General features: G+C 43.8%; 1 protein-coding gene across 3 annotated transcripts in view; it reads right to left on the bottom strand.

The window, feature by feature from the left end:
* Nucleotides 1–15669, bottom strand: part of si:dkey-246g23.2 (solute carrier family 66 member 2) — a 38923-nt gene that overhangs the window by 5463 nt on the left and 17791 nt on the right. For 2 of the 3 annotated variants that reach the window (XM_061775074.1, XM_061775076.1), the window contains exon 4: nucleotides 12808–13024. In XM_061775074.1, coding sequence (XP_061631058.1) covers nucleotides 12808–13024 — 217 coding nt within the window. Of the gene's footprint in view, nucleotides 1–7025; nucleotides 10471–12807; nucleotides 13025–15669 lie in introns of those variants that run through there. The other variant, XM_061775075.1, reaches the window with a different exon arrangement.

Genomic DNA, 15669 nt, shown 5'->3' with positions numbered 1-15669 from the left:
CGTGGCTTTTCTCCGGGCACTCCGGTTTCCTCCCGCATCCCAAAAACATGCATTCATTGGAGACTCGAAATTGCCCGTAGGCGTGACTGTGAGTGCGAATGGTTGTTTGTTTGTTTCTATGTGCCCTGCGATTGGCTGGCAACCAGTTCAGGGCGTACCCCGCCTCCTGCCCGATGACAGCTGGGATAGGCTCCAGCACGCCCGCGACCCGAGTGAGGAGAAGCGGCTCAGATAATGGATGGATAATGAATCCCACCGCACAGCCGGGTTCACGACCCTGGTCCTGCACGCTTCTTCTCCTGTCCTTGTCCTGTCCTTCCCTCACATATTTCATGTTTCATTGTTGTAGATAATGTAATGATTGACTTCTCTCATCCTGTTTACAATTAGTGCTTTGTCTTTTCTCTTTGTTTCTCTCCTTTCCTTCTAGAAACTTTGTTCTGTTTGACTGATCAAATCTCAATTATAATATGAAGAAACCACAGCGGAAGCTTAAAAACTCCACTGTGACACAGTAAAACTGTTCCGGCATAAAAGGGATACAGATTTTCCATTCTGCTTGACCTAAGAGCCGAACAGGACAAAAAACAAACAAAGAAACAAACAAAAACAAAAAACTAAGTCTGGTCAGCAAACAGCTTCTTCATGAAGTCATAGAAGTGAATAAAGCAAATAATGTTTCTGTAGCATGTGTTGTTGGTTTTTGGGCAGTGCAAATTTGAAATGGTGGCAGGTGTGTGTCGACCCCCACATATCTTGTTTTTTTTATTTGATGTTCATGCTCTGATTTAAAAATATAAAATACAAAATCTGAAGTTACTCACAAATTACTCTTTACTTGAGTAGTTTTTTCATTGAGTACTTTCTTACTCAAGTAAATATTTGGATGACTACTTTTTTACTTTTACTTGAGTCATATTATTCAAAAGTAACAGTACTCTTACTTGAGTACAATATTTACTCTACTACTCTCCCCACCTCTGAGATGAGTAAATATAAAACCCCAATTTTTCTTTTGGGCGTAAAAGCTGAGCCATTGCTGTTGAGTCAAAATGCCAAAGAGAAAACCAAAAGTCGTTCATGTTGATGGGTGAACAGCGAGCAACAGGGCCGAACCAGACTGAACTGTTTGGCAACTGTTTTCATGAGCGGCCGATCAGTCGCTCACTGGTTTTGCGATTCCAAATTCATACCGTCACAACTTCGCAGCTTACAGCAAATCAAAATGCACACAAGCTTTCGCTCACGCAGAAAATACTTTTCCGGGTTTTAAGCAAGCGAGACACCGAAAGGCCGTGCCGCCATCCCGAGCCAAGTCATTGGCATATATAAAATCTTAAATGGGTGAAGTGTGGGGGGGGAGTGAGTAATAATAAAAAAAAGACCACGACTATTTCTATAGTTAGACTTCTGCACCACGACATTTTCGTAACCAGCCCCAAAATGATAGACACTCCTAACTAACGTTAGCATCCTTTTCAAAGGAATCAATGTATACTGCTCTAAGGCTTACCATTTTATAAGGCTTTGTTCTTCTCGTCTTTGAACTGATTTCAGTTATGAGCGCGATAACTATTTTCTTCAACACAGGGCAGGGCGCCTGCCTCCGTTGTCCTCTGCCTCCAATTCATGCAGCAGACTTTTGTCAGTCTCAGTCTGCTTTATCCTCCTCCTCCCAATGCTGCCAGTGGAACGACTGTGGGATTCTCACTGATTTTCTGCTCCCTTCAGAATTGCAACTTTTGGGGCAAACACGGCAGCTTTTGCCGGAGCCGCACCAAAATGCTGAACGACAGACATCTGACTGCAGAGCTACAGTATCTCGTGTGTCTGCATTCTGACTTGAAATATGTCATTTGTTATGTTGAGCAATTTACAAACAAGTTAGAAGCAGATTATTATTATTATTATTATTACTGCTTCTAACAAAATGTTTTGTAAAGATGAATGAACATTTTGGAGGAGCAACTTCTGATTGCTGACACTGTCACAGGGCAAGCAATCATCTCTTGGCCTTGTGTGAGCCATTCTAAGAATTGTTTATCCATCCATCCATTTTCCGTGCATTTTATCCTCACGAGGGTCGCGGGTGTGCTGGAGCCAATCCCAGCTGACTCGGACTCTCAAGTGGTTGTCAGCCAATCGCAGACAATTGTATACGAACAATTCATTTTTTTTTCAAATGTTAAAGTGTACATTATAAAATTGTAGAGGGGACATATTTTGCTGGGTCAAATGATTGACTTTTCAAGCTAAATGGCAAAAACTGATTACAGTTTATAAAATAATTCTGCTAATGATACTGGCTCATGTTCATTCTTGTCATGTAGGGATGGTGCGTAGGCCAAGGAAGAGTATGTTAAATTATGACGCACTAAGGGTAAAAGTGCAGATCCAGGACTTTCATTTTATTTTTGTGGACAATGCAAAAATTTGGGGGAAACTTTTTCCAGTAGCTAATATCAGGGTTTCGCACATATTTGTGACGGGCTCCCACAAGTGAATTTGGCCCGCCGCTAATAGATTTTGCTGCTATCTGTTGACCGTCATTGCGCACTGGTCAGCAGGTGGCGGTATCCATCGCCTCCACCAAGACGCGCAGCTTGGTCTGCCAGAAAAAAAAAGGCTCAAGACCAAGCGGGCCGCGACTCGCGAGGGACACAAACTGTCGAAGGCAGGGCCCAAGGTAAAAAAGTCACGCTATTTTGAGAGAGAAGGGGAGAAAAAAAAAACTTTTGGTACAAATATATCACCAAACGAGTGCAGAAGTTCAAATAGACAAGGAGAACACCTTTGCCTGCTTCAAAATATCTGTTAACGGACACGATCCTGTGGACTTACATTTGGAAAACGCTTTGCAATATCATTTTTAGGAAGCCATGTAAAATGTAATCCTACAGTGAAGAGTGCAAGAAAATTGAACCCTTGTCACTTCTTTTGATCTGTGACCTACCTTACATTTCAGATTTGTATTGAAATTTCCTTAAAAGTTATCGGGTAAGTGATTGCAATTTCCGGCGGCACGGTGGACGACTGGCTAGCGCACGACTGGGTGATTTCATTGCTCAAAAGACAACCGGCACCATTATTAAAGAGAAGTCATTAACACTGTAATTGCAGCAGGCAGGTCATCAGTACAAGTATCGTCTCAAAGGCAATGCAGCAGAATGGAGACCAAACACCATTTGGAGGCCAATTCCCACATTTGACTCTTTATCGTGCTCGTTGCACCATTAGTCGCCATTCTGACAGAGGGTGCATTCATCGCAGGCAGGCCTCGATGTGGCTGTGCTGACAACTGATGAAATACCACGACAACAAACAATTGAGTTTGGGACAGAGTGATGCTTCGCACACGTTCACAGAGAGGAAGTGATTTTGGTATTGATTGAGAGAAGACTGAGTGAGTGAGTGAGTGACTACCGCATCTCGCATTAAAAACACATCGGTCATCAACCGGGAGTGTTTGCTTTTATTTCAATGATAAATAAGAGACCAAGCAAAAGCAAATCTGTAACCCATGAAATGACATGCTCGCACTGCATTCTCACAAGGATGTGTACACACACGCGCACTCCATACAGTAGCTCAGCCTGGTCAAGTTGCATTGATCAGACCTGACCCGACAGCTAAGCGCTGCGAAACGAGAGCCGAAATGGTCAACTGGGTGCTTGAGAGAGAAATATAAAAAGAGCTGGTCTTCTGCGGGTGAGATTGGATGGAGGTGAGGGGAAAATCAAGAGAGATGGATGACAGTGCACTTGAGCATGGAACTATAAATCCTGAGAAAGGTGCCTAACAAAACCACCCTAGTACAGGAGAGCGCAATGGACAAAGTGCGCTGTGAAGGGCTGCACCACATTTGAGCAGGCCACGAATCGGGATGAATATTGATCGGGCCGTCAGGACAACTATTAGCGGGGGGGGGGGGCTCGTGTACAAGACGGGGGCTGAGTGGCATTTAGAAAGAGACTTAAATACACACAAGAGGAATTAAATGCACATTTCATTTCAAGTCTCAAATTGTGCATCTTTAAAATATCAGTAAAAGTACACTTATTGGCATTGGCGGACCACCCCACCCAGATGACCGATTACTTTTAATTATATGTATTTGAATAATATTTATTTGACTGATCGTTTATGATCTGTCTTCGGGCGAGAGATGGGGTACACCCTGGACTGGTCGCCAGCCTATCACAGTGCAAATATAGGTAAGTGACCATTCACAGTCACATTTACGCCTACCAATTAGCCTAAGACACAATTGAGCCGAAGCTTTTCATGACATGAAGAACAATTACAGCACAGTGCAGTGCAGGGGGTCAACCAACCTTTTGGAAACAAGAGAGCTACTTCTTGGGTACTAATTGATGCAAAGGTAGTTTTATACACACTTCTGAATTAACCAATACACTCAAATGATGTTATTAATAATTGATGATGACGGTGTTGAAAATGGATGGATGAACGGATTTGAAAGGGTGCTTCACAATAAAAAATAAAAACAGGTCTAAAAGCAATTCAGAAGAGGTGGGTTTTCAGTTGGGATTTGAAGGTGGAGTGATCTGAGGAGTGAAGTGGTGGAGGGCGTCAGAAAGGTTGGAGGGGGCTTGCTTATGGAGGCCTTCGTTAGTGAGGAGAAGGATTTCCTATGGGATGTGTTGTGGAATGGGGCGCCAGTGGAGTTGCTGGAGGACATGTTCTTGAGGTGAAAGAAAGCCGTTTTTGTGATTTGGGCCTATTCCTAGGGGAGGAAAGCAACTGTTGTCAACAGAGAGGCAGAAATCTTTGGTGAGGGATTTGGGACCAATGATTAACATGAATCATCTGTGTGATGGATGACACTGATCATCTTAAAGTCCCTGTAACACACCCAAAAAGTGTAAATGTATACATTTGACGCACCACAGACAAGAGTGTTGTTAACAAGCCTCCCAAATTTGAATGACTTCAAAAATTCAAATTCAGCCGTCATTCCTATATGTCCGTATGTGTAGCATATGCCGACACATCCTTATATGTTTGAGCCGCGCAAATATATCCGCTCAAAGCGATGAGAAGCACTCTCACGAGTCGGCTCGCAGGTTAGCGCCGTACAAGTTTAACGGCGTATGTATCGCAACAATTTTGAACATACACGGTTCTTCAAATGTGAGTGTTCTACTTCTGACACCACAGAGGACCAAACAGGACCAAAGTGTATTTGTAATTGATGAGAACATATTGCCGCGAAACTGTTACCAATGTTGAGACTTGACCTTTGTATAGCTTGTATCAGAGAAGCGCGTTGATCGTACTCTTAACATACGCCCTGGAGCCAATGTGCAGATCTTTGAAGCGTCAATCGCAGCTTTTTGCAGCACAACTTTGCTTGTGTGCGTCAGGATGATGAGTGCACGCATGTTGGTTTGTGTATCTGTCTGCATGCCCACACACAAGGATGTGCGGGGTGATTGAACAGCATGGCTTTGCTCTTGCAGAACCGCTCGTAGGCCCAATAACTATGAATAATGCATGTTCATTGATCGCACATGGGCAAATGCAGAAAAGTTATAATACGTGTATGATAATGGATTCTACAATATGAAACAAAGGTTAGGTGAGGAGGTGTATCGGTCAGTTTGCCTCACGTTATTTTCAGCACATTTGTAGTGAAAGCAGCAGCAGATGACTGTTTTGTGATTACATTTGTGTGAGGCGGCAAACTAAAAGATACATATACTGTATTACAAGGCTACTGTGCCATTATTTCCGTCCACCCATTTTCAATACTGCTCATCCTCTCCAGGTTGCAGGGAGCAGGCGCCTGTCCTGTTCAAGATGGATGACTACACGCTGGCCTGCCAATAACGGGGCACATACAGTCGAGAGACAGACCACCATTCCCACTCGTATTCACCCCATGTCTGAACGAGAACCGGTGCCTGCACCGGAGTCGGGCGAGTGTACCACGACGCCATAAGGGACCCCGCCATTGTACTTATCAAAGCATATTTACAAGAGGTCGAGGGAGAGTCTGAAAAAAAAATCAGTCTGCTTATTCTGTTAGTTGTATTCTGTAAAATGCGCAAGTTTCTTGTGCTACAGTTACAAATGTCAAAACAGGACACACCGGTGGTTTCTCTTTGCTACACTTTGATTTACAGTACATCAATCTGCATGGAAAAGAATCAGCTTCTTTATAGCTACCATCACCAAATAAATAAATGTATGAATGCATGAACCCACTTTCCCAGTCGGGCTCCCCTTTAGGGAATAATGCTGGTTCATAGGTCACAAAACAATTTGAGGTCATCACCATGTTTGCACCATATCCTCCAGGGCCTGACTGTAAAAGCTATTGGTCCCTGGTCCGAAATGGCTGTGCGGTACAGGCCACATCAACAGAAACATGAAACTGTCATCAGGCTGCTATCGAGTTCTGCTCACAATGGAGAGAAAGAAATCAGCCGTTAGCTCTGGAAGTGTGTGTGTGTGTGTGTGTGTGAGCATGTCAAGGACAACACGCACACATGCATGCACAAGTTCCCCCCCTGATGGCAAATAAGGACTGTAATTCTTCATCCTAAAATGTGATTTGAAGGAGTGATTAAAAACTCCATTTTCATGTCCACAAAATTGGTCCGTACGCTTGCAACCTGAGGGTCAGCAGTTTGAATAGAAGGGACCAGGGTGAAAAATATATTTGGAATGAGAAAATTCCCACACAGAATCACATGCGGGTATAATTTGTGTGAATCTGGTTACTTGTTGCTATGTGCAATTTTTTGTCTGCTTTGTTTCAGCAGTCAAAAGCTATTTAATTAACCTTGAACGTCAGTGTCGACAAAAGAGCTGTGGGCACCTGGGCTGGAACAAAGCAAGACAGGCAAAACAAATCCAATTGAGTAAAACTGCAGAAAGGGAAAGACAGAGAGATGTTGTACAGGGTGGTGAAATGTCAGCTGGGAAACATGCACCAAATAAAACACTGAATTCTGAATTCTTTGTAACAGTTCTCTTCAACAAGCTCCTTATTTTGGCTGCTACATTCCAAATATTAGTAAAAATAGCAAGTATTCCTGAGAAAAAGGTGAAAGATAGCAGTCCAGAATCAAATAGGTTTGTGTTGCAATATGATCCACGGTGCTGACAATTATCTAAACTATCTTGGCATGGTTAAAACCCAATCGCGTTTAAAGTTATAAAATGTAAAAAGATTGACAAAAACAATTACAACAAGATGGATGGGTGACATCCCTGCTAGGCGGGTGCTGTAAATGTTCTGCAGGGAGGCAAGAGAGGTCCCAAGGATCTTCTCAGCTGCCCTCACTACGCGATGGAGTCCTGCGGCAGGATGCGGCGCGGGCTCCGTACCACACAGCGACGCAGCTGGTAAGGAGGCTCTTTAGGGTCCCTCTGGAGAACGGGGGTCGGGGCTCTGGCTGGTGAGCGTTCTTGGCCAGCGATGAGATATTTGCTGGTCTAGGAGAGGTACTCAGTGACGTGCACTCCCAGGAACTCGGTGCTGCGCACCCTCTCCACCGCAGCACCGGTGATGTTCAGGGGAGCATGCTGGGAGCGCACCCACCTGAAGTCCACAACAATCTCCTTGGTTTTCTCCACATTCGGGGAGAAATGGTTGCCCGTGCAAATCACCTCACTCCTGTAGTCTGTCTTGTCCCCCGTTGCTGATGAGACCCACCACACTTGTGTAGGCAAGCACAACTGCAGAGCTGCTAAAGCACATGAAGGACAAACTGACCTGACTGTCAACGAACGAAGTACATACAAATAGTTTAGGACGGTATTTGCTAACTGACTGAAATTTAACCAATCCCAATCCAATATTAAGAAAACAAGTGTTTCAGATGGGATGGCATGAGGGACGTGCACACTTGTTATATCTGTACAACTGTTTGTTCAAGCTAGACTGAACCAAATAGGGAGTCTCTTGAGTCCATGTGCAGTGAGTGATTTGCTTCTTTCATTGGGGCAGAAGTTCGGAATTTGTACAACTGGGGTGATGACACAACACTTTTGTATAAATATCTTCATGAAGATGTTAACATCACTCTAATGAATGAAAATCAATAAATACATGGGAATAGCAGGATACTTAAGTGGTTGATGGTATATTACAGTATTGAGCATGCAGGCATAGATGTGAGTTTAGGAGGATAAAACATCAAGCCTCCTCTTCAGTCATCTAAGGACCCTAATGTAGTAGTATTGCTCCTTTAGTCTTTGGCAAGATCTTTGCTCTGAGGTGAAATGATGGTTCTAGAAAGCCCAGCTGCAACCCTTAAAGTGAAACGGGGCACATTCACCAAAAGCACCGTAGACTATTGAACAGTAAATCACAGACAGTAAAGCATCTTTAAGCTTTTTTGCATTAAAACATAAAACCTTTTTTAAAAACCATGGATCAACATGCAGTACAGAACCTTTCCAAAAAAATATAATATCATGGAAAGGTTTATTTCTTTCCATAATTCCTTTCAAAAAGTTAAACTTTCATAGATTAAAGATTCAGGGGCCACAATTCAGTTCAAGTATTTGTTTGTTTATTTTGACATAGTTTGGGCTTCCAGCTCATAAAACCCACAAAATTAGGAATTCAAAAAAATTGGGAATATCCATCCATCCATCGTCTTCCGCTTATCCGAGGTCGGGTCGCGGGGGCAGCAGCCTCAGCAGGGAAGCCCAGACTTCCCTTTCCCCAGCCACTTCCTCGAGCTCCTCTGAGGGGATCCCGAGGCATTCCCAGGCAAGCCGAGAGACGTCGTCTCTCCAGCGTGTCCCGGGTCGTCCCCGGGTTCTCCTCCCGGTGGGATGTGCCCGGAACACCTCACCAGGGAGGCGTCCGGGAGGTATCCTAAACAGAATTTGGCTCCTATCAATGCGGAGGAGCAGCGGCTCTACTCTGAGCCCCTCCCGGATGACCGATCTTCTCAACCTATCTCTAAGGGAGAGAAACTACGGCCGCTTGTATGCGGGATCTTGTTCGTGACCACAGGTGAGGGTAGGAACGTAGATCGACTGGTAAATCGAGAGCTTCTCCTTTCGGCTTAGCTCCTTCTTGACCACAACGGATCGATACAAAGTCCGCATCACTGCAGACGCCGCACCGATCCGCCTGTCGATCTCCCGTTCCATTCTTCCCTCACTCGTGAACAAGACCCAAAGATACTTGAACTCCTCCACTTGGGGCAGGATCTCATCCCCGACCCAGAGAGGGCACTCCACCCTTATCCGACTGAGGACCATGGTCTCAAGATTTGGAGCTGCTGATTTTCATCCCAGCCGCTTCACACTCGGCTGCGAACCGCTCCGGTGAGAGTTGGAGATCACGGCTTAATGAAGCCAACAGAACCACATCATCTGCAAAAAGCAGAGATACAATTCTGAGGCCACCAAACCGGACCCCTTCTATTCTTCTCTTTGATAATCTGCTGATCTTTTCCTGCCACATTTTGTCCTTCCATTGTGAACAGCCTGCCTCCTTAGCTAGGAACTTTTGTGGCTTAGCCATTTTCTGGAGGCTATCAATGATGGTCTTCTGACCAACTGTCAAGTATGCAGTCTTCCCCATATTGAACCCAACTGAAGCAATTTAATGACACCTGGGGAAACCTAAGCAGGCGCTTTGAGTTTAGGAGGTGATTAGTGTGTGACACTCAGTTACTTAAAACATTTATGACCTGCAAAATTTAGGCGGATTTCTTCACAGTACTCAAATTTGGAGCTGGAAGACGAAATGATGTAAAAATAAACAAATACATACTTGAAATTGTTTAAATTGTGGGGCCTGAATCTATAATCTATGAAAATGTAACTTTTGGAATGGAATTATGGAAATAAAGAAACTTTTTACATTTTCTTTGGAAAGGGTCTGTAGGTTATACATGAAGCCATTTAAAATGTCAGACAAGCTTCACTTGGAATTCTGCAAGTTCTGTTCACTGAAATTAAGCATGCAGGGCAAGAAGCGATGGGAATAGAAAAGGAGCTGAGCTGCAGCATCACAGTGAAGAGTGCAGCATGTGGAGAATATATTACATAGATGCCATCTTTGCCTCTTGTCTGCAGTGAAAGGGACAGACTCTCAAGGGGGGGAAAAGCAGGGAACCAAGGCCATGCTCGCCTTCTCCTGTTGGTCTGTGTCCACGCTATACCAGTGTAGCATAATATGTATATACAGTGCCTTGGAGAATTGAGAAACAGCAAAGAAGGCATAGCCAACTGCAAAAGAACAGCAAGAAAACATTGTACATCAAGACAAGACAATCAAATGTTGTTTGGTCTGATAGTTTGTGCAAACATTCATGAAGACAGTTGGTGATAATAATCATATCATTAATAATAACAAATATATCATAAATGTATCATGAAAATGATCCGTCCATCCATTTTCTGTACCGCTTAACCTCACATGCTGGAGACTACCCCAGCTATCTTCGGGCGAGAGGCGGGGCACACCCTGAGCTGGTAAGAAGAGAAAGAAAGAGCAGGAAGTTAATATAATAAGTATGCAGGATTCTAATATGGGCTGCTTGCTGCTGGGCCTACGCAGCAGGTGAGGGAGCCTGAATCAGACGATTGTAGGCGGCCGTTGATGACTTTTGAGAAGGGCTGTTTATAGTGATTCAGTGACTTCGGAAAATGGATTGGAATGTTTCATCCAAGTTGTTTGAGAGGAGGTATTTCTGTTTGCAACAGCTCTTTCCAAAATGTTTACACGGAATGGGAGTTCAGAGATTTAGGGGTCTGAATGTGTTGGGATCGTTGGGGTCAAGGTAAGGCGGGAGTTGACGATGGCATTGATGAGCGGGTGAGGCAGGCTTTCACAAGGGCGCCGGGGATAGGGTGCAGCGTCCAGGTGGATTATTTCATGCTGGAGAGAATTTCATAGAGGTGATAGGTGAGGAGAAACAGGCGGTGGTCGGTGGGCGGGGGAGGTGCAGGCTTTGGGGTTAGGGGTGATGGCAGAAGAGGTAGCTCGTTGGTTTTGGGTGTTTTCACTTTTTGAATGCAAAAATGAGCGAATATTGTTACTTTTTTCTGGAATTGTCACAACACGGGTCGAACTCTTCAGGTCAAGACTCAGCTGTCTACTTGCACCTCAAATAGAAACCGCACTCAAAAATGTACATACTGTATTCTGGACAGAGAGGACAGATGGTTTGAAAGAGGAGTGAGCGAGGCCATCTACGTTAAGGTTGAGAAAGCGTCTCTGAACAGACGAAGAGGCTTGCAATGCAGTCCTTCCATCTTTCCAAAGGGGCTCAATCATTTAACCTCAAGCAAATAGACAGCATAGCCAACTTTGGTTTTCAGGTGCCTGCACAAATGAATAGAATACTAGTGAGGGCAATTCTCCCCAAAATTCATCTTAACGACTGTTGTTTTGCGTCCCAAAAGAGCGTACCAGTCATGGTTGGTGTGGTTCTCTAACTTGGGGCAGAAATAATTGGGTTTCCACACCAACACTCAGGCTACAGATTTCCTGTCTAGCCTATCTGCACAAAACTGAGGACGCCTGCTTGGATGAGATGCAAAACATCTTCTAAGCCACCCAGAAAACCCCAGCTGCGACTAATTCAATGTCTTGAGAATAGCAATTGCTACATTTCTGCACACGCCAGCATCCGTTGACAGTTGGTAAATGATGATGACGGTGATGTCCTGGATTTTCCTTGAGTAAACCACGGCATTGACATTTGCCAAATAAATAGGCTGCAAGGCTTGACATTACCTTTAGAACACCATCTGACACCATCATTCATCCTCCCGTCCATTCACTTGGGATCAAACCATCCATCCTTAGTCATAATTTTATCATCCATTTACTTACCCTTAACTCCAATCATGCACTTCCCCATTAATCGATACATTTATTGGCCCAACCATGAGATATCGTTCATCAAACAAGAGATCCATCCATCCATCCATCCATCCATCCAACCAACCAACCTATCTATGATCCAGTCATCCATTAAGTGAGTGACTCGTTCATTCATAAATCTCCATCTATCCACTAAACCAGCCATCATCTACTCTTCATCGTCTCAACCTCATCTGTTCATCAATGGTCCTTCTATCAAACCATCCATTCAGCGTCCATCAACTATCCTTCTATCCATCCATTTACTGACAAATCCACCATTTGTAAATCAAGCAATGCTTTGTCATTGAATCCACTGATCCAATAAATCATCTGTTCAATGACTGACCTGCTCAGTTATGATCTATTTGATCTTACCACCCCATCCATCAATCCACACATCCGTCCAATTCCAGCGAATTATATCTTCCCTTGCCATGTTACATGACTTTTATGAAAGTTCACTCAGTAGCAATAGTTTCCCGATATGACTATTGGGGCAGTGCCATTTGAGATGCATATAGAGCAAGGAAGAGCGCTGGCAGACAAAGACAGTGAGATGAAAAAGGACCTTGGTAGAATAAACCAAGCGTCAATTTTGGATTTCTTTTTGTAACCTTTGAACTAACTGCAGCGATGAGCTCCTTCACTCAAAGGATGTGTTCAATCCTGAAGGCACTGCAGTAGCCGACTGTGTAATAAGGTACCGAGTCGGTCTAAATCTATGCAGAGTTCGGGTGTAAACTCAATAAAAAAAGCAAAAACCTTGATTCGAGTGTTTGTTCTCTCATTGCCCCATATGATTAGAAATCACCTGATTTGCATACTTAGTTCATGAAAATGGAAATGTCTTGCTTTTGTGGCCAGTGAGCGAGAAAAGATGCGAGCGAGATTGCGGGTCCTTCCTAAAGTGTATTTGACCTCGATGGGTCCTATACCTCATGCCTTTGGTGGAGCGGTTGTGGAAGTTCTGTAGTAGTTGAGGGAGGCCCAGCATGGACTCGAACGCCACAGCCAGGGAGCCCAGCATCTCCACAAACATGGCAGAGTCTAGCAGCAGCACGGTGACCACTGCACAAAGGACACTGAGGCCGAAGCAGAAGAGAAGGTAGTCCTCAAACGCATTCCACTTCCAGAAGTAGTGCAAATCCAAGTCTAGAGAGGGCACAGTGGAAAAAGCAGACCGTGAAGTGTGTGTGTACGTGTGTTGATCGCAACAGGATGTGAATATGAAAACATAAGAGCAGTGGATTGAAAGCAATCCAGTATAAAGCAGGTAAGATGAATTAGAGTGTTTCATGAAAGTCTGCAAAGCCGGCACACCTAAATCAATATTGAGGGAATGGAACAAGATAAATCAGGGGACCAAAACCTTTTCACATTTCATTTACTTTAGAATAACCTGGCCTTCGGTAAAATTACCTTGGAAATTAAGAAAGTTTCACACTTAGGGCTTAAAAGGCCTTCCACTCACGCAATCCATTTATCACCTTCTGCTTTGCAAATACAAACAACAAGATGGCTCCAGTTCAGAGTGGTTGCTATTTCTCGAAAGAACATCTCTCCTTGAATGTAGAAGGAAGGAATCAACAGTGACTATGTCAAAACATCAAATCAGAAGCGCAGTGATTAGCTTTAAGGCAAAATCTAATTATTGTCTGCCATGTTTGTAGAGTTGTTGTGGCGGGGTTTATCATTTCTTTTCCTGTGTTTGTACGTGTATGGAGCTTATGTCGGCTAATGTTGCTGTAAAATACTTCTCAATATCAATACTTTTTGAATTCCACATTAGTTCAAGTCCAAATGCACCATAAATGTCTGGAAAGTAAATGAATAAATAAGTGATAAGTCAATCAAATATAATATCATTCATTCCAACTCATAATTTGGCCTTGGAAATGTTATGGGTAACCCATGTGGTGATAAAGAGAATTTCTGATTCAGATCTGGTATTTGATACCATTCGATTGTGCCGGAGCTCCCATGAAATATCTGGGTTTGCGGTTTTTTCCCCCCCTATAAAAATCGAGTATTGTATCCTTTGTAATGGGTTTGTTTCGTCGTCGTGGAGATTAACAGACGGCGGTGTGGAGAAAAGAAGGAATGTGTCACCTGGCAGTGAGTGACAGGGGACGAGAGGAAATTCAAGCTCCTGCCGCCAGGCTTTGAAATGGTTTTATTTTTTTCTTATATATCATTTTAGAATAATCTGACATGTAATCTGCATTTGGGCACACGCTGAAAACAATCTTCCCCCCCCCCCCCCTCTCATTCAGTGAGCTGTATCTGTCTTTTGCATTTTTTGAGATATCAGAGAGGAGACCTCGCGAGTGCACCGCGGTGAACATGATTCATAGCTTTATTACCATGAAGCATCAAAGATTGAGCATTGCTCACAGTTGATCAAATACACAAATCGAAGCCCTTGTACGCACAGACTCAACTCTTGGGGACTAACTTGTGCCTCAAAATATGACACTGACACTGAAGTTACATAGTCAGATACACTCCAGCATTTCTTCTCCTCCTCTTCATAGCAACAACTTGAAAAAATGTCAAGTCATTCTATATGACATTGGATGGCAGAGACTTCAGAGACACTTGCTAACTGCCCTTCCTCATTAACAAAGTCCTTGCATTCACTTTCTAATCAGGCCAAGATCTTAAAAGTGTCAACACCAGCTTGTTAACTTGTGCCTGGAACATTGTGATTTCCAATTCAGCTTCCCTCTCTTTGGCCTATTGGCAAAACACACACACACACACGTATACTTAAAACACTGACCCTCATACGACACACACTGGTCCATTTTCACATACATTACTGTATAGAGCAACCCACCTACTGCACTTTTGATCAATTATCTCGTCCATATATTCGTTATTTTGCTTGCATAATCAAATTGCTCGGAAAGCTCATGCATCATTCATGAGGGCTCCCTTTTATTTGTCCGCATCATCCCGAGCTTCCTCTACTGGACAAGCTCACTTCTTCCCACTCAAAAGTTCTTTTTCTTCTGACACACAGACTGCCGTTTTCATCAAGCAATAAGGTTCAGCCCAGCAAAGCAGGAACTCTTTTGTATTTCCATTGTCAAAAGGGTACAAAAGAACTTACAAACTACGCACACTTTTAGCAACCTTTCACCGCATGCTGTAGTGCTACGGTACCCAAAGGGTTAAGCTTGATACAGTCTACTGATTGAGCCGCAGAGAATCATCAGCGTGTGTGTGACACAATCCATCTGTATTATTGTAGGTTTCCTGCTTAATCTTTGCCGGGTCAGCAAGCGCAAGTGCTGGGGAACACTCATGACAGATACACAGTCAATCACGACGATTTGGAGTCTTGAATTAACATAACGTATGTTTTTAGAAGTGTAGTGGTTCAAAGTCCACTACGATAAGTCTCCACCTTGTGCTACGACCCTGAACAGGAGAGAAGCGGTGCAGGAAATGAATAGATTGATGAGTGGTTGTGGTTTTTGGGCTGTGGGAGAAAGAAGAGATTAGTTCGAGCTCTGAATGCCATGAGGCACGTTAGGCCACAATTGCGCTTTCTGGAATCCATCATTTTTACGGGAGCGGGAGCAGGTGACTGGCTGACTGCCCGACCCCAGCACCTGGTATTCTTAAGTGGTCTCCCAGCCAAGTACTAGCCAGCCAGGACCGACCCTGCTTATATTCTGAGATCAGACGAGATGGGGCATCCTCAGGGTAGTTCCAAGGGGAAAGAAGGGGTACTCATTGAGAATGCATGCAAACAAAAGGAAAAAGCTAGGGCTGCAACTAATTATGAT

Source organism: Phyllopteryx taeniolatus, chromosome 5, assembly GCF_024500385.1.
Source record: "Phyllopteryx taeniolatus isolate TA_2022b chromosome 5, UOR_Ptae_1.2, whole genome shotgun sequence".
Lineage (NCBI taxonomy): Eukaryota > Metazoa > Chordata > Actinopteri > Syngnathiformes > Syngnathidae > Phyllopteryx > Phyllopteryx taeniolatus.
The sequence above is the reverse complement of the archived record's forward strand: the minus strand, read 5'-3'. Positions and strand labels throughout refer to the sequence as shown.